The sequence below is a fragment of the Miniopterus natalensis genome, chromosome 5 (genome assembly GCF_054644295.1).
Source record: "Miniopterus natalensis isolate mMinNat1 chromosome 5, mMinNat1.hap1, whole genome shotgun sequence".
Taxonomy (NCBI): Eukaryota; Metazoa; Chordata; class Mammalia; order Chiroptera; family Miniopteridae; genus Miniopterus; species Miniopterus natalensis.
In genome coordinates, this window is record NC_142085.1 from 78927066 (window position 1) to 78945894 (window position 18829).

At 40.5% G+C, this 18829-nt stretch overlaps 1 protein-coding gene across 1 annotated transcript in view; it reads left to right on the forward strand.

Annotated features, from left to right (window-relative positions):
* UTRN (utrophin) overlaps positions 1 to 18829 on the forward strand; it is a 399896-nt gene that overhangs the window by 100142 nt on the left and 280925 nt on the right. The window contains exons 5-17 of the mRNA XM_087817673.1: positions 49 to 126; positions 476 to 568; positions 2487 to 2659; positions 3405 to 3520; positions 4217 to 4377; positions 8780 to 8983; positions 9883 to 10064; positions 10777 to 10927; positions 12090 to 12209; positions 14076 to 14177; positions 16863 to 16970; positions 17253 to 17432; positions 18259 to 18428. Coding sequence (XP_087673799.1) covers positions 49 to 126; positions 476 to 568; positions 2487 to 2659; positions 3405 to 3520; positions 4217 to 4377; positions 8780 to 8983; positions 9883 to 10064; positions 10777 to 10927; positions 12090 to 12209; positions 14076 to 14177; positions 16863 to 16970; positions 17253 to 17432; positions 18259 to 18428 — 1838 coding nt within the window. The remainder of the gene's footprint in view (positions 1 to 48; positions 127 to 475; positions 569 to 2486; positions 2660 to 3404; positions 3521 to 4216; positions 4378 to 8779; positions 8984 to 9882; positions 10065 to 10776; positions 10928 to 12089; positions 12210 to 14075; positions 14178 to 16862; positions 16971 to 17252; positions 17433 to 18258; positions 18429 to 18829) is intronic.

Consider the following 18829-nt stretch of genomic DNA (forward strand, 5'->3'; position numbering starts at 1 on the left):
TAGGATGTGGAGGGACCGTCTCATTTGGTCTCGTGTTTTGTTTTCCAGCCGAAGGAACGTGGTTCCACGAGGGTGCATGCTTTAAACAACGTCAACAGAGTGCTGCAGGTTCTACACCAGAACAATGTAAGTTTGTCGTGTGACCCTCGGGGTCCTTTTGCGCCCCCAGGATTAGTTATTGTTGAAAGCAGCCACCTGCTCTGCGTGCGCATTGGCATCAGCTCACTTTTGGGAAATCCTTTTCTTAGGAGAAGTTTTGTACTTCCCTATGCCTGAAGGAATAGTCGTGCTTTCTCCGATTCCTTTACTGATCTAATGAATAAATAATACATTTTTGAGATTTAGGTTTACCTGATGTTCTGAAGTGAAATTTCTCTGGTCATGCACACGCATTGCTGCGCAGATGTGCTCAAGCAAAATCCTGAGCTTCTATGGAGAAACTGTCTTAAACTTTTAATTTTTTTTATTTTAATAGGTGGATTTAGTGAATATAGGAGGAACTGACATTGTAGATGGAAATCACAAGCTGACGCTGGGGTTGCTTTGGAGCATCATTTTGCACTGGCAGGTGGGACATTTTCATCCCTTATTAATAGACACTCTAAATATATCATTTGTGTATTAGTTTCTTAGTGCTACCATCACAAAGTACCATAAACTGGGTGGCTTCAACAACAGAAATGATTTTCTCACAGCTCTGCAGGCTACAAATCTGAGATCAAGGTGTCAGCAGGGTTGTTTTTTTCTGGAGTCTCTCTCCTTGGCTTGTAGAAGGTCCCTTCTCCCCTTTGTTCCCACATGGTCTTCTCTCAGTGTGTGTCCATAGTCCTAATCTTTGCCTCTTATGACAAGATACCAGTCACATTGGATGAGGGTCCCCCTATATGATTTCAGTTTACCTTAATTCCCTCTTTAAAGACCTTATCTTCAAATGCATTCACATTGCGAGGTACTGGGGGCTAGCACTTCAACGTAGGAATTTTGCTGGGGACACAATTCAACTCCTAACAATTTGGAATTGAAGAGACTGACAGACTGCTCTATTTTCCTGGCATGGAAAAAAAGAAAGTATCTTTTTTAAATATTGAATTTAAAAATTTCAGGCTTATCAAAAAGTTGCAAAAATAGGTCAGAGAATTTCTAGATACCTTCCTCAGATTCCCCAAATGTTAACTGTTGGCTACTTTTGGGTTCTCTCTTTTTCTCTTTGCCTAAATACCGCAGTGTGTATTTTCTAAAAACAAATTGTTCTAGTAAAATCAAGGAGATTATTTTCTGAGTCTCTCTTTGTGTTTTATGATATTGCCGTTTTTGAAGAGTACTGGATGGTTATTTTGTAGAATGTCCCTCCATGTGGGGTTGGCTGATATTTTCTCATGATTAGACTCAAGTTATTCATTTTAGGCAGGAATGCCACAGAAGTAACGTTGACTTGTTCTTAGTGGACCTCCCCAGAAAGCATGTGCTGTCCAGGAGTTGTTTTCTGGCAGGGTTAACCTTCATGGTTGGGATAATATGGTATCTGCATGTCTCTACTGTAACGTGACTGCCCTGTGTTACTAAAAATACCTTGTGAGATATACTCTGAGACTGTGTAAATATTCAGCTACTTATCAAATCTTTGTTCATTAATTTTAAGGTCCAGTCGTAATTCTTAGCTCATCAGTTATTATTATGATGCTTGGCAAATAGGGATTTTCTAAAGTCGTGCTTTCTCCATTTTATTAATTGGCTTTCTGCTTGTAAGGAAGAAATTTCCCTTGTCTCTTGTTTATCTGTCTGTCTCTAGCTATCTGCTTATTTATTTATTCATTCATTCATTGTATATTCAGTGTACACTCAGGGAGTATTACATATTTAATAGGTTTTAATTTTTTGCTATTATTATTTCTTTTGATGCTGAAATTTTCCTAGATGTGGCCCATGTGATTGGCCCTCTTACACCAGCTCCTGCGTCCTTTCGATGTGTCTCCCTCATTCTTTGGGCACCTCCTTAAAACACATATGTTACTTTAGAGTAAGAATGTGAAGTATTAGTTCTGCATTATAATCAGGAAAGGCATCCCATTCTTTGATTTTGTAGTCAGTCCAAAGTTCTCTCTTGTGTCCTCATCTTTTGCAGAAAATCATAACTGAGCTTTCTTACTATTAAAAGTTCTTTGTAAATGGATAGTATTAAAATAGTACTTTTTTAGTGACTATGAAAGTACTGTTTGCTGTAATCAAACCTAATACATGTATTGTTTCAGGTATAGAAAATAGGGCAATGTGGAATTTGGAGGTAAAACTCACCTCCAAATCCTACTGCCTCAAAATAATCACTGTTAAAAATGCACTTACCTTTCTAGTGTTTAAGGGAAAATTTGAAATAAATTGCATACCAATGACCTGCTCCATAGTGGATAATTAATGTAATATCCCTCCTTCAGGGACTTGATTCCAGTAGCTGTTTTAAGTTACAGGCAGGCGTGGTTTCTCTCGCACAGGTAAAAGATGTCATGAAGGATATCATGTCAGACTTGCAGCAGACAAACAGTGAGAAGATCCTGCTGAGCTGGGTGCGCCAGTCCACCAGGCCGTACAGCCAGGTCAACGTGCTCAACTTCACCACCAGCTGGACAGATGGGCTCGCCTTCAATGCCCTGCTCCACCGACATAAGTGAGACACGGCTCTACTTGGGGGTGGGATTCCCAAATTTGTATCTCCTCTCTCTCTCCCTCATTGCTAACCCCCTAGAGCTCCTTTGCCACTACCTCCGCTCTCCTCTCTGCACACGTCCTACTAAAACATTAAGGAAAGAAATAACATGGAAAAAACAACCCATCAAATCTGTAGGACTTACATGGCACAGTGCAGTGTCCGTGGTTCCTTCTACATATTTATAAGTTAAAAAATGTAAAATAATTCACATAGTTGCAACCCACTCATTCAGCACTAACCACTAATATATACAAAGAACTGTGCTAGTATTCATTCTTAGACCAAAGGGAAAGTTCTGTAAATTCAATGCAATCTCAATTACATATAGAAAATGTTTTTTTCCCCATGAAACTTGTAAACAGATTCTAATTATATAAAAGATTCCTCCTTCCTTTTTTTTTTCTTTTACTGTTTGGGAAATATTATATACCATTTTTAGTCTTTCAGTGGTTACCCTAGAAAATGTAATAGGCATATTTAACCATTATAAAAACCTTAGAAAGTTTTATCTGTTGTTTTCATATTTATAAGTTACTTGAAAATATTATATATTTGACAAGTTTTGGGGATATAAAATTAAACTTGTTAATTGAAACTCACAAGCAAAAAAAATCTAAAACTGAAATGTGCTGGATTATAACAATGGCCACTTCATTTCCACATCTTTTGTCTTCATTGCGTTTTATTTGCATGGTGTTTTCAGACCCGACCTCTTCAGCTGGGACAGAGTTGTCAAAATGTCCCCCATTGAGAGACTTGAACATGCCTTCAGCAAGGCTCAGACGTATTTGGGAATTGAAAAGCTATTAGATCCTGAAGGTATGGTTCAGTGTTTAATTTCAACCTTGATTTTGCTTTACAATTTGGAATACTTGAAGAGCATCGGTTTTTTTGTTTGTTTTTTTTTTTTTTTAAAGAGGGAATTATGAGAATTAAGTACTGTCCTTCCCTTTGAAACACAGTGCAAGTCATTTTATTGCAAAGTTATTCTTACTTTTGCACTTAACAATTTGTAGGATCCTTTAGGCGGAAATTGAGTTACATCATTGAACAGTTATTTGGTACCAGCGTGAGATTTAAAGTTTTAGGAAAATACAGTTATTAGATAGACAATTCAGTATTTGGCTTATTTTATTTAGATGCATTTTTATATATGCTTCTTGTAGATAGTGTGAAAACTTAAGTTACAAATGTTGTGGAGTTAAATTCTAGACTTAACTTCATAATGTGAATAAAATGTCTCAGCATCTTAAATGTAGCTTATCTTTGAGCATTGGGAAGCTTTGAGGGAAGAATTTTAAGAAATGGGATCCTGAACAAACATAAGAAAGAGTCTTTGCCTTTGGCTCATCTATTATTACATGAAACAGAAACTCACTGAGCTATAGCATTGCAAAGATTATATCATTGTGTTGTTTAGGGGCACTAAGGACAGTTATTTTAAATCTCCTAGTGAGCAGCTCACATATTTCGGACATCTCATTGAAGCCTGTCTTTGTTTCCTTCCCATTTTAGATGTTGCTGTTCAGCTGCCTGACAAGAAGTCCATCATTATGTATTTAACATCTTTGTTCGAGGTGCTCCCTCAGCAAGTCACCATAGACGCCATCCGGGAGGTGGAGACTCTGCCACGGAAATACAAGAAGGAATGCGAGGAGGGAGACGTGACTATGCAGGTACAGGCGCCTTCATATCGAAGTGCTCCCCGGCCCTATCTGTTACTTCTGAGCACTGGAGAAAAACACTTTCAGGGGATTTTTTTTCTTGACTAAGAACATCTTGGTTTGTCAGCTTACATTGGCCTGAGAAGTTCGGTTTATCAGCTAGCTGTCACGTGTCACACGCGTGTCATGGGAAGCCATAACTGAGCTGATTCCTTAAGGAGGAAAATACACTGTCTCACACAATAAGGGGTCCGGGGCTGTGATCATGCTGCTGTGTGACCTGCTTAAGAACCAGTGTTGTTCCATCATCTGGTCACCATCTTTCATCACTGTCATTTTGTGCTCAGGATGGTTTTCCTCATGTCAGCCTGGCTTTGTTTTACTGATTTTCTTCCCCCTCTTTTTTCTTATAACAAGGGGATTTTTACTGTTATAGTTCCACAGGGGCCATCAAAACACAAGCTTTATTTTCTCTTCATTTAGGAAGAATAACTGAAAATATGTCACTTGGTGGGGGTTTTCTCTCTCTTCACTTCAAGGCTTATAATGGTTTTACTCATTAGGATAAAAATTGTTTTTTCTCCCCCCCAGGAGATATAAATAAAGTCATGAATTTTCTTCTTGAATTCTCCTGCCTTGAATGAATCCATATTTTATCTTACTCTGTTTTAGTCTAACTGGTCCTCTTAATTCATAAAAATGAGAGAATCTTAACAATTGGGTGAGATCTTAAAAAGTCATTTGGTCCAACATTTCATCAACCAAGAGATACACGTGAATTTCATAGTGATAAGAAGTACATTTTAGAGAGGCGGCAAGCATGGGCTTTGTGGCTTAAATTTTATTCCTTGCCCTAATTCTTTTAGATTTGTTACTTACCCTCACACCCACAGTTTTATCTGTGAAATCTGGATAAAACCACCCACTTCATAAAGATAAGGAACTCAGAGTGTTTAAAATCATCTCGATGGGCGCTCCCCAAGAGCAGCTGTCATTCTAATTTTCCCTTCTTTTGTCTTGGCGTCCATTCTCACCCAACAAATTCCTTTCGAAAATGTTCGTTAATTCTCGTATAAGGATGATGGTCTGGAATTGGCATAGCATCTTTTTTTCTTTTTCCAAGGTTCAGAGAACTTACTTATTTCAGAGTTTTTGGGGTAGCAGGTACCAATCCTTTTAACGACTTCATTTCAAAACTAGCATGACTTTGTAAAAGGAAAAAGACCTATTGAGGAAAACAGGCAAGGGATGGGGCCAGATGGTGACAGAGGGCCCCTTTTAGTAGTTTCGGAAACTGAATGATGCTGAGGAAAAGCTGTAATTTTTTATAATTTACTGAAAATACTGAGAAGCATTGTCTAGGGGTGAAGTTGTTACCCTGCAATAACGATGTACCCTTTTGAGTGGCTCAGATAATCTTCTGAGGTTGCTTTTTGATTGGAGCCATTTGTTTTTTGGATTGGGCTCCTTTTGATAGGACTCTGGGATATTTTCCTTCCTATAGTTAAGGTTATTCTGTCTTAAAGAGGAAGGTGATTTCATTTGCCTTTCATGATGTGGAGATAAAATGATTGCTTCTCTTTAGGGCTCAAGGTGACATGATATGAATTATAGAACCCATTGGCTGTTTAATTAGAGAAAGTGTATTAATACTAACTTCTTCATTTGCATGCTTTCATTAGTGCCTTAGAGATTGCATGAAGCTCATTGAAGAAATAAAATGTGGTCCAGTTTTGATCATTTAGTGTTGGACAGAGCTGGCCTTCCGATACTTTGCCATGAACACCGACAGCCAGCCTTCCTCTCTTGCTGCCTTTCTACAAACGTGCTCTGGAGCTTGAGGGGTGGTCAGCAAATAATTCCTGCATTTCTCTTGAATGTCCCAGTTGAAAGTCTCCTCTTGTGTTTTAGTTGATACCTGCTGACATTTGCATTTAGATAATGCCTTCCATCCATGTCCCACCTCCCTAGATCCTAGTGCTTATCTCTGCAACCTCTGGCTGGTCACTCAGTAAGTTTCCTAGTTCTCAGGTAGCATCATTAGAGCATAGAGCTTTGGTGCTAGAAGTTCTCCAGGGTTATTTTGGCTCTTCAGTTTCAGAATTTGAGGTCCAGAACTTAACCCACTTTCCCTTCTCTGTCTTTGGCACCAGCTGTCTCCTAACTATCCAGTGTTTTGTCTGTGTGCTCACTGATTTGTTTTTTTAAACGCCAGCATACAGTTTACTGGGTCTGTGTTTGATTCTTTCTCCAAGATGTCTCTGGTGTGTGTGTGTTTTCTGCCTCAGCCTTCATGCTCATTGAAGACCTCATCTTCTCTTGTCGTTTACAACACCCAGCCTCCCTCCGCAATTCATCTCAGGCCACCGCACTGCAGTCATGGCGGACTGTTTCCTCTGCTTCCCGAAGAGTCTTGTGCATGTGGGTTTCTCTCTATGAAATGCTCCTTCACCCACTGTTTGCATGGCAAGCTTCCAGCCTTTCCTCAATTTCAATGGAACTTTGTCAGAGAAGTCTTCCCTGATTAACTTATTGAAATCCAACCCTACACACTCTTACACACTCACTCATTCAGTTTCTTGCTGTCACAGTAGTTTTATAAACTATGTCAAGAATTTTAAATTGTATCTTGTAGCACTGGAAAGCAGTGAAAGGTTTTAAGTCTTGGGATGCGGTTACGTTTTCAGAGATCACTCTGGTGGCTGAGTGAGACGTGGATGGTAGAGGTGGGAGTGGGTGGCAGCAGGCAGTAAGGTACCGGCTAGCAGGCTGTGCAGGCCTGAGCACGGGATGGTGGTTGTGGAGATGGAAAGGTCTGGATGGCTTGGAGGCACATTTTGAAGGTAGGAATTGCTTACATATGAAATGTGGGAGGTGAAAGAAAGAGAGAAACCAAGGCCGGCTCCCTGGTTCTTAGCTGGAGAAGTTTAGTGCATGAAGGAGCCATTTACAGAAATGGGAGAGCCCAAGGGAGACTAAGTTTGGGGGGAAATAAAGGGTAAATAGAGACATGGTTTGATATGCCTCCGGGACATTGAAATGAAGTTGTTAAGGCAGCTGGACGGAGGAGTTTGGAGTTTAGGACCAGAAATATAAAGGCAGATGTCTGTGGGATATAGATGGATCTTTAACTCCAATGGGAATGTATGAAACCACTCAGACCAAGTACACAGAGAACAGAAGAAAGGGCCCAGGAGGAGATTTTGAGGAGATTCATTACTTACAGGTTGGCTGTGGAACCAGGAGGAAAACCAAGGTGGTGTTACTGAGGCAGGGAAAGGAGGGCTTCAGGAGGGTGGGGAGCGTCAGCCACGTGGAGCGCTGCTGAGAGCTTAAGAAAGAAAGAGGGTGACCAGGTCTCTGGGTTTGCTTGGAACAGTTCTGGTTTCTGTGTGTTATCCTAGCACCGGTTTTGTAAAAATGTTCTCGTTTGTTGGTTAATTAATTACATGGTCATCCTCCAGATGATGCTAGAAAAGTGGATTTGTCGGTGGGAAGGTTATTGGTGACACTGGTAAAAGCCTTCTCAGGTGAGCGGTGGGGACCAATACCAAATCTGAAAGGGAGTGTTCACGAATTGTAGCTGTCACATACATGAGCATTTCTTATATTGTTCTCTATACATTTTTGTATGTTTGAAATACATAAAAATTGTGGACGAGTGGTAATTAAGTGTAGATAGGCTGCTGGCAGATTTTAAAGTTTTGCCCTGAAAGGGAACAAATGAACAGAAGAGAGACAGTTCATTTGGTTCCAAGGTTCTAAAGTATATAGAAAATAATGCATTGCTTGAGATAAATTTATTCTATTCCCATGGGCTTTTCAAAAAAAAAAGGCCAGTAAGTGAACTAAGGGTAGCCGCCTCCAAAAACAATACATGTGTGGCTGCCTTTCGGGGTAAAAAATAAAACGCTAAAATGCATTTCAATAACAGCAGTTTAACTAGGGTCCATTAGAGTTCCAATTTTTACCTGCTTTTCTGTAGTTTATATTTATCTTTTAAGGTCCAACACGATCCTGCATGAAACTTTCCTATTTTAGCCCTTGCTGAACTCAAATAACATCTCTTATTGGAACCATGGAATTTATAGCTTTGCTAAAAGCCATTTTATTTTTGTTCAGAGTGATTCCTGGGGTTATTTGTCTCTTCCCGACTATGTTAGACTCCCCGTGAGCACAGCACCCAGGAGTGCACGCTGCTCCTGCTCTCCTCCCTGTGCCATCCCAGTGCCCTGAATACACGCGTTGCGCCCGCCCGGCCCCGGGCACGGCTCGCCCCGCTCCCCAGAGCTGGCCGAATGCCTGAGGCACGGCGGGTGCTTCCCCTCGAAGGTTCTCCCTGCAGCGTGTCTCTACGGGTCACCTCCCGGTCTTCACGACGCTTGTGGGTTTTCTCTTGGCTTCGTTTTCCTAGAGCTCAACGCCAGAGGAGGAGCGCGGGAGTCCCCGGGCTGAGACCCCCAGCACCGTCACCGAGGTGGACATGGACCTGGACAGCTATCAGACAGCCCTGGAGGACGTGCTGACCTGGCTGCTTTCTGCCGAGGACACGTTCCAGGAGCAGGATGACATCTCGGAGGATGTGGAAGAAGTCAAGGAGCAGTTCGCCACCCACGAAGTAAATAATCTGTAGCCGGCCAGTGGCATCTGTCCGGCCCGGCGCCTGTGCCTTATCAGGGGCTCTGCCCCGACCTGCACGTTTACTGAACTCTGCTCCCCAGAAAGGCCGCGGCGCATTGTGATATTTAAATAGGGCTTTGTTCTGCTTAAATAGAAGGGTGATTGGCTGTGCACTGGAATTAGGTTTTAGATTTTAATCTTATCGTAACTTGTATATTCTGTGGAGCCGACACAAATCAATGCACAGTGCCGCTAGTTTCAGAAGCCTGTTGTTACAGTTAAAACACAGGGTGGCTAATTAATACAAATACACCAAGTCTTTAGATTTGGAGTGCTCCCCAGGAAGTGATTATTTTTATGTACTGTATGATTAAGCAAATGTCATACCCAGTGTTCATGTATAATTTTATATAATGAAAATTTCCTAGTATTTCCAGGATATATTATATTGCACTGTATTGATTTGATTGCATGGAGATTTCTTTTTGATTAAGTAGTTTATTTGGTGTGTGTGCCAGCATGTTAATTTGACAGGTCTTACTTGCTGGTTTGGTCTGAAAATAATAGAGATTGTCATATTCTTTAAGTAGTTCTTTTTGGGTGAGCATAGTGTTTTATTTATTCTGTTTTCTCATAATTCTATGTTCACGATCTATCAGTATCATAATCAGCATTTACTTAAAACCAGTTGCTACTATCTGATGTAATATTGCTCTCTTCCATCGATTCCCCTTTTTACTTAGGCCAGCTGCTTCTTTCCTGTATTCAAAATTGGGTCAAAGTCTACGTTATTTACACTGTGCCTTTTTCTGCAGCTTTGATAATTAAGCATTAATAATTTATTTATATATTTTTTGCAATGAGCTGCTCAAAAATCATAATGATGTTCCTGTCTAGGCTTTTATGATGGAGCTGACCGCACACCAGAGCAGTGTGGGGAGTGTCCTGCAGGCCGGAAACCAGCTGATAACACAAGGAACTCTGTCAGATGAAGAGGAGTTTGAAATTCAGGAACAAATGACCCTGCTGAATGCCAGATGGGAGGCACTTAGGGTGGAAAGTATGGACAGACAGTCCCGGTGAGTGGAAGCCAAGAAATTAACACTTTATTCCATAAAGTGCGCTGCCCCATTTAGCTGGAAATCATTGTCTGCCTGTCTGTGAAAACAAGATAATTACAGAGCTTGCCTTGTAAAATTTGACTCTTTTCTTTGTGTAATGTTGCCGGACTTTTGTATGATCGTTGTTTCTCCTTTGATGTGTTAACCAGATTAGAAGGTGAAGGTTGGAGTACAGAAATTAGGAAAAAGGAAAGGACATTTCATATGGACAGTTATTGATTTGCAGTATTAACCTTGGCTAACCATTAACTCGATATGAAGACAGAATTATGTAGTATTTATTTAGTTTGGTTTTGTAACATTTTCTAAAGCAGTCCCCCACCCCCCACGGTCATTTTATTTTCTGCATTGGGTATTGAGGAGCAAACTGCATTCCCTTGTCATTTCCACCTATTTAATATGCAGGAATTCCTGATTGAAGAGACAATGATTCTGATAGGAATAGTGGGTGCTGTTATTTGCATTTTTGGACTGCATTTAAATGACACCTTTTAGGAAGGACATGGAAGTTTGCTTGATTCTGTACTTGAAGACTAAATGCTACTTTAAATGGTTAGACAGGAATGTGTTTCCTTGCCCCATTTCTTTGCTGCCCGGGGTGTGTATTGTGTGCATTTGCCTTTGCAAAGGGGAAAAGCGAGTGGGATTAATGCTGCGCCCTCCTGGACAGGCTGCACGATGTGCTGATGGAACTGCAGAAGCAGCAGCTGCAGCAGCTCTCTGCCTGGCTAACGCTCACGGAAGAGCGCATCCAGAAGATGGAAACCTGCCCCCTGGACGGGGATCTGCAGTCCCTCCAAAAGCTGCTGGAAGACCATAAAGTAAATCCCGTTCATGTTTCTTTTATACCTTATCAAATATGACCTGGCAGCACTTAGCATTCTCAGGGGCCTCTGTCATCAGGGCAGCGGTGGGACACTTCTTCCGTGTCCCCTTTTGCAGCATCTTAGAGGGTGGAGTTCCCAGGGATGCGACTTTTCTGGGATGGGTGCCCAGGTGACGTTTCGTATGGGTGTGCTGCATAGTGTTCTTCGGAAAGCGCACAGCGTCTCTAAGATTCTCGAGGCTGTTTTGGACCTGTAAGTGCTTAAGAGGCCCTGGGCGTGGGCATGAGTGCCGTGTGTGGGTAAAGAAGCAAACCCTGAGCCTTATCTGCGCCTCATCCTAGAAAGAAAGCTATTGCCTCTTCTTCAGTCTAGGGCAGTGTAGGGCCTTAGGTGAAGAATAAAAATTTGGTGGGCAGTTTCATTTGGTCACAAATTTTGGAGGTAACTTTTCATAGTCAAGGAAAAGTAGAGCAAGTAGCTTGTCTGCAAGGTGTTTGAATAATCTGATTTTTCAATGAAATGTCTGGATAACTGATAAATAAAGCTTTAGGGATACTTTAAATGCAACTCAAAAGGCATTTGACAGCACTGTTGGTAGTGTTTAAATAAATTACCTATATTTGTACGTCTTGGCCTGCCATGCTCATCCTGTGGAAGAGGTGAGAATGAAAGTCGTCTGTGTCCTTAATTGCTTTCCTGGGTAGCTAGTCAAATAGCATCTACAGTACTTATCAGAATAGCTTCCGACCATCAGATAGCATCTACTTATCTCTCATTTTATGTCAGGCTGCACTAGAGAAAACGAAAATTTGGGACTTTTTTTGATTGACCGATTCTACATTTTAATTTTAATTCCTAGTATAGACATTCAACTCATTTATGCTACATTATTTTTTGCCAGAATTTGGAATAAAAGTAATGACATCCCGTTTGCAATCTGTTATGACATTGCATTTTCAAACTGCTTTGGTTCATGATGAAACGGAAGGCTGTATAATGGGCTTGTTTCATTAGTAGAACACTTAGGGTAATGTTTGGAAATTTAAACACGATGCCTTATTAAATGTCCTTAATTATTATTGACAACCGAGTGGATTTTAAATAGGTAAATGTGAAAGAGTAGAAATAATGGTATATCTCATTTTTTTCTCTCTAGAGTTTGCAAAATGATCTTGAGGTTGAACAGGTGAAGGTAAATTCACTAACTCACATGGTGGTAATTGTTGATGAAAACAGCGGTGAGAGTGCCACAGCTGTCCTAGAAGATCAGTTACAGGTAAGAATGGGAGGGTAATCCCAAGCGACCTGTGGTCTGAGACCCAGTTACATGTACCCTGTTCTTTACATCTCATCACACTGTGTAGAAGAGGAGAGGAACCTACTTTAGGGGTTGGGGTCCCACAGCATGTGGGTTACGGGAGAACCTGGGTAGCATTCCTTTGCATCAGCCCTGGGGTGAGTGGGCGGGGCTGTTTCAGGTCATCAGCTTCCTTGTGTGTAATAGTAACAAGGTTGGGAAGCACAGGAACTGATCTCCAAAAGTGGTCCACAGGCTTCTGAGGAATTTGTTAAAATGTAGATTCCTGGGCTCCATGCCGACCTGAATTCCTGGGAGTGGGGCTCAGTGGATCCGCACTTTAAAAAAAGTGTCCACGCATATTAAAGTTTGAGAATTTCAGCCATGTAGGGTTTAACATCCCTGTTTCTTTGGTGGATCAATGTGTGAGTTTCAACAACAGTTTTGGGAACCCCAACAAATTGCTTCTTTTTGCATAAAGGTTATAGTGTAAAGTCTTTTCAAAGAGATTGATTGGTATTTCATTTGAATAATACTGGGATTATCTGCTATGATGTTACCAGTTTATGATTTTCAGAAAAGCTTTCAGACTGTAATTTCATCGCATGTATCTTCATTTAAAGTTGGCCAGTGATTTTGAGGCCTTGGTGCAGAAGTACTTAGTTATTACTTAGTAACTAGTAACGTGAGAGGTAGGCATTCGTGTCTAGCCTACTTAGACAGTGAGTTTTCATGATGAGACTGGCTCTGATGTACTCTGGCTCTGTCTTCTACTCTTTGCACTGTATGAGGCTTTCTCTGGTATGAAATATCAAAATAGGATAAATGAATTAAATAATTCTTGCTCATATTTAAGTAATGTACAAATGAAATTGAACCTTTGTTAATCATTATTTATAAAATGGTAACAAAATAATTTATTGGGAAAGTTATTATGAAGAATGATTTTTTTTTAAAAAGGTAATCAAAATAATTTATTTAGTATTGTTAATACTTGTACATATTCTGTGGCTAAATTTTGTGGAATTTTCTATGGATCATGTGATGTAAACAAAAAATCAATTAATTATATTTAATAGTAATTCTCTCATTAAACACACAGTTTTTATAAGGTTAAAATTTTATTTTTGTACTACAAATGAAAATTTTCTTGGCATATAAAAGATGGTTAAGAAATTATTGATGCCCAGCTGGCGTGGCTCAGAGGTTGAGCATTGATCTATGATCCAGGAGATCGAGGTTCGATTTCTAGTCAGGGTACATTCCTGGGTTTCGGGCTTGATCCCCAACAGGGGGCATGCAGGAGGCATCGGATCAATGACTCTCATCATTGATGTTTCTCTCTCTCTCTTTCTCTCTCTCCCCCTCTCCCTTCTTCTCTCTGAAATCAGTAAAGATATATTAAAAAAAAAAGAAAAGAAATTATTGATGCATTGAATTTTGTTTTAAATATAATTATAGCCTGAAACAAATTGAAGCACAAAAAGTAGATGTTCGCTATATTTTGACAATGTATGTAAAAATGTTAAATTCTCAAATAAAAAACACAATAAAATGGAAATTGAATTTGGAGTTGAAAGTTATAGGATAGACTCCTAGTTGTGCTGCTTTTTAGCTATGTAATATGAAATAATTAGTTATATTCTATGGAAATTAGTTTTTCTGAACTAGAAATTTATAGGATTCATCTGTTTTATTTTAAAGCAGTTTTTTAAATAAAAAAATATATTTTTTATAAATTGTTACTCCGTAATAGAGAACAACAGATGTCAAGAATTACTTTAAGGAGAGTGATAACTGTTTCTTAAGACCCTGTTGACAAAGGTTGGTTTCTTCCTTTCCTAGAAACTTGGTGAACGTTGGACAGCAGTGTGCCGATGGACTGAAGAACGCTGGAACAGGTTACACGAAATCAGTATCTTGTGGCAGGAGTTATTGGAAGAGCAGGTATGCAACTGTGATCCACAGTGGTCAAAATAGATGGTGGAAGGTAAATCATCTTTAATTATAGCATTAGAGTGAAGTCTTATTCACTTTTCTACTAAAGGAACATTTACAAATAATTATTTATTATTTTTAAAGTCAGATTTGTATCCATTTTACATGAAGATTATTCATAGAGATTGTATTATGTGGTTCCTTTGTAACAACAATTTGATCTGTGTTTATTATTTAGAATGTTAGTATTTAGATGTGCTCCTTTCAGGGTTTGCCATGATAATCTCATTACATTTGTGTTTGAACTTGTATCAATGGTGCCTAGCGTATGGTTTGTGCTCCATAGATAATGAATGAGTGAATTCACTCAATACTTGGTGACATTTAATTCACAAGAATTTTTGATGATTTTTAAAACAGAATAAGTACAGAAATTAACTAGAAAATATTATTTAGCAACATCATTGATTTAACATTTGCTTAACAGTATATTTTCCCCACATAGGATTACCATAGTAAATGAACCTTTGGCACAAAGCTGCCACCTTGTTTCCAGTCAGAATGGTGGCCCTTTGCCCCCCTCCATCCTTCCAGAAAAGCTACCGTCGAAAGAGGGTTCAAATAAGCAAAACTTTTCTCTGAAAACACCAAACAGTTGTGGTTTAGCAAATAAGCAGATACTCTATTCCCACATCTCAGTGTCCATTCTGATTCTTCTAAGTGCATTTCATTTCCATCTACAGAAAAGAAACTATATTCTTTTCTGGCAATTAAACAAGTGTAGATGTTTTGTGGTTTACTAAATATGGTGCAGACAGAACATCTTCAAAAGTGGGTGCAAAATATAAACTGTTAATCACTATTCCCTGTCCCCAGTCATTGGTTACAGTCTTCCTGTTAAGAATCACATAATGGACCTGGTTCTAATTTCTGAACTATTTACAGAGCATTTTACAAATACTTACATTTACTTATTGCTTAGACCCTTGTTTTCATGTCAAAGTGTAACATCAGATAGTTAAAACTGTACTTTAACAGTGACAGTAGGAGACATTGGTTGCTAGAGAAAACCATTGTGTTGCTCTTCTGCTAGGTAAAATAATTTAAAACTTGGAAAGAGTTTTAGTTTGCCAAATAAAAATATTTAAAAATAGGGAGTAGCTAGTATTTTGGTCAATATTTTAGGTTTAAAACTGACCTTTGAATGGCTTTCTGCTGGTGATATGGAAGGAGGGATCTTGTGATCCTGGAGGGTTGATGCCAACATGGGCACGTAATATAGAGAAACTTGCCGTTGCAGGAATGAGCCCAGGTCAGCTGTATCTGAATTAGAAGATCTTCCCCGGATTATTGTGCACTCAGCCGCAGAGGCTTTAAGAGTCAGACATGTGCTGTGAGAATTAGTTCCAAGCTTTTGTAGCGTGGGCCTGTGCTGCGTGCGGCACGGAGGATATTAAATCCCCAGTTCGCAGCCCATTGCCAGGCTGCCAGTGCCACAAGAACGGTCCCGGCTCTTTTTCACTGTCTGTTCCAGTGCTCGGCACCTTGTAGGTGCCTCGTGGCTTTTGTTGTTTCATTTTTTGAAAGAGAAAATGTATTTCACTTGTTTTCTAGCCTTTGTGTTTTCTGTTTAAAGATTGGCATCTGCCATGGAATGCCTTTAGACTCACATCTTTATTTTTAGGTTCTCTCCAGTCATCAAGAACCCTGAAGTCATCTAGGCGCCCCCCCCCCCCCCAACTGGACGTGATCTCTTGTGTGGTGTCTGCACTTTGTGTCTTGTGCCATAGTTAATCCTGTGCATGTCTTGTTACTCTTACTCCACTGAGGGCAGGACCCATTTTTGTCTTTTATGTTCTTAATCTTTATCTTTCGTGTGTGTGTGGGGTATAGAGGAAAGGAATAGTAGCTACAATCACTGGTAAAATACAATTAGAGAAAGAATTGATTCCATTGCAAACACAGAGCCAAGATTCCCCCCCCCCCGCCCATTTCCATAGCAAAGGGTTTCTGTGGTAGACACGGCATTTTGGAAGAATGATCCCAGTACAGCCATGCTGTTTTCCACCCTGTTTCAAGTTTATCTCTCTACTTTTGCCTTAAAAAACCCATATGTATTGTTGCCCAGTGAAGTTGAAATATCTTTATACTGGCTTTGGACTGTCCTCAGACTTCTCTAACCATAATTACTGTTGAACCTGAGCGTTAGTGCGGTTTTCTGGCGATGCTGTGGAAAAACCATTAGCTTTGGAGCGTGGGTCTTTGATCTGGCTCTTCTGTGAACTAGCCAAGGGATCTTGGATGTATAACTTGGCTTTTCTCTCTTTCCTCCCTAAAACGAGGGGTTGAGACAAGACAATCTCTCAGATTCCTTCTGCCCCTGAGTGTCACAGTGTGAATCTTTTAGAGACTTGAATAGTCTTCTAGATCCACCTCCCTCCCTGCGAATTAGGTTTATTTATCCAGGTGTGGGGCTCATTTCAGGTTGATCTGTTGCAAATCTGAGAATGATAATGCCTTTAATAAGGTGTCTTTTCTGTGTCACTCAGGCCTCTTGCTTAGGTGTTTAAAATCCTTTTTATCCGAGATAAGGGTGGACCCTCTAAGAGCATAAACGTTAGAGATTTGGGAACTTGATATTGGATTACCAAAGGATCCCCCAAATATATTTCTGACTTTTGTTATCATTTGTAGTGCTTGCTGAAAGCTTGGCTAACCGAAAAAGAAGAAGCTTTAAATAAAGTCCAGACGAGCAACTTCAGAGACCAAAAGGAACTAAGTGTCAGTGTTCGACGACTGGCTGTAAGTAATGTTACCATCAGCACCTGTCTTGTGAGCCTGTGACATTTTAGGGTTTTAGATAAGTAGTTAATACAACTCAGTAAATGCAGATTAGGACACGTTACCCAACACTGCAGTGCTGCCATGGAATGATCTAGAACCAGGAGTCGTATGTTTTAGCATTAGAGAATTGCAAGGGTAAATTTTACTATAAAATACACATGTTTACATTTTCTGGCTGGGGGGACAGAAAGATCAAATCTTATTAAAAGGGAGTCATCTAACAAATATCTGAAATACTAGATTTTGAAGGAAGACATGGAAATGAAGCGTCAAGCGTTGGACCAGCTGAGTGAGATTGGCCAGGATGTGGGTCAGTTACTTGATAATCCGAAGGCATCTAAGAAGATCAACAGTGACTCGGAGGAACTGACTCAGAGGTGGGATTCTCTGGTGCAGAGACTAGAAGATTCCTCCAACCAGGTAACCTTTGCTCTGGGCAGTATGTTGTGCCATTAAGTAGCGATGAAATGTTCAGGTTAGTTTTAGTTTTTACGAAACAAAAGAGTAGTAGCTAAACTAAAAAGTTGGTTCCTTATACCTGGTTTACAATAAAATTGAAAAATCGACATGTGAAAATCTTTAGTTTTCTAAAGTAAATTTTAATAGATCTTCAAAAAAGAAGAGTAATATCCAGTTATTTAACCCTTGCTAACTGATATCAGATGTGAATTCATTCAATGATCTTTAAATCTTATTAATTTACAAATATTTTAGCGAATTAATAAAAAATAAAACTGGTTTGTACATAAATGTTCATAGCTGCATTATTCATAATAGACAAGAAGTGAAACAACGCAAATGCCCGGTAGACGGATGAATGAATAAGCAAAGTGTGGTGAACCCATACAGTGGGATACTTTTTTGGCAATAAACATGATGTACCGATACATGCTCTGACATGGATGAACCTTGAACACACTGTGCAAGTAAAAGGAGCCCGTAACAAGGTTATAAGCCGTCTGATTCTATCTCTATGAACTCTCCAGAGCAGACAGATTCGTAGAGACAGAAAGCAGATTAGTGGTCACCAGGAGTCAAGGGGAGGGGACAGGAGGTGACTGTTAACCGGTCCAGGGTTCCTTTTGAAATTATTCTGGAATTAGAAAGTGGCCACAGTTGCATAACCCTGTGAACGCACTAATGACCACCGAGTTGTACATCGTCAAAGAAAGAATTTTCTGGCATCTGAATTCTATCTCAGTAAAGCGGCAATAAAACATTAAAACTTTGGCCGATTGTATTTCAGGTGACTCAGGCCGTGGGAAAGCTGGGGATGTCGCAGATTCCTCAGAAGGACCTCCTGGAGACTGTTCACATCCGAGAACAAGTATCCACCAAACGGTCTAAGCAGGAGCTGCCTCCTCCCCCGCCTCCAAAGAAGAGGCAGGTCCCCGTGGACACGGACACTAGGAAAAAGTGAGAGCAGGAGACCTTCCCAAACCCAGCGCCGCGCGCAGCGCGCTCGGTCCCTGCACCTTTCCACACTCACACCGAGCACACGCACACTTAGAGGTCAGGGCGGTTAGCAGCGCTCGCCCCGCCCTCGGAGCGCCCTCTGCTCGCTGGCTGGGCCCCAGCGTCTCGGGGGGGCTTTGTCTCTCCTGCGTTCACCCCGAACCGTGGGCCGAACCGCGCTGGCCTCTCCTGCCATCGCCTCGGCGGCCTGCTCCCCGAGACGCCTCCGTTACCCTTTCACTTCACCTTTCCGACAGTTCTGCTTTAGACACATGTCCTTGTCGTTTGTGACGCTCCTTTCTCTTCTCGCAGGTCAAAAATACTTCATTCGGGGAAGTAGTTAGTCTCCTTTTTTCCTTTCA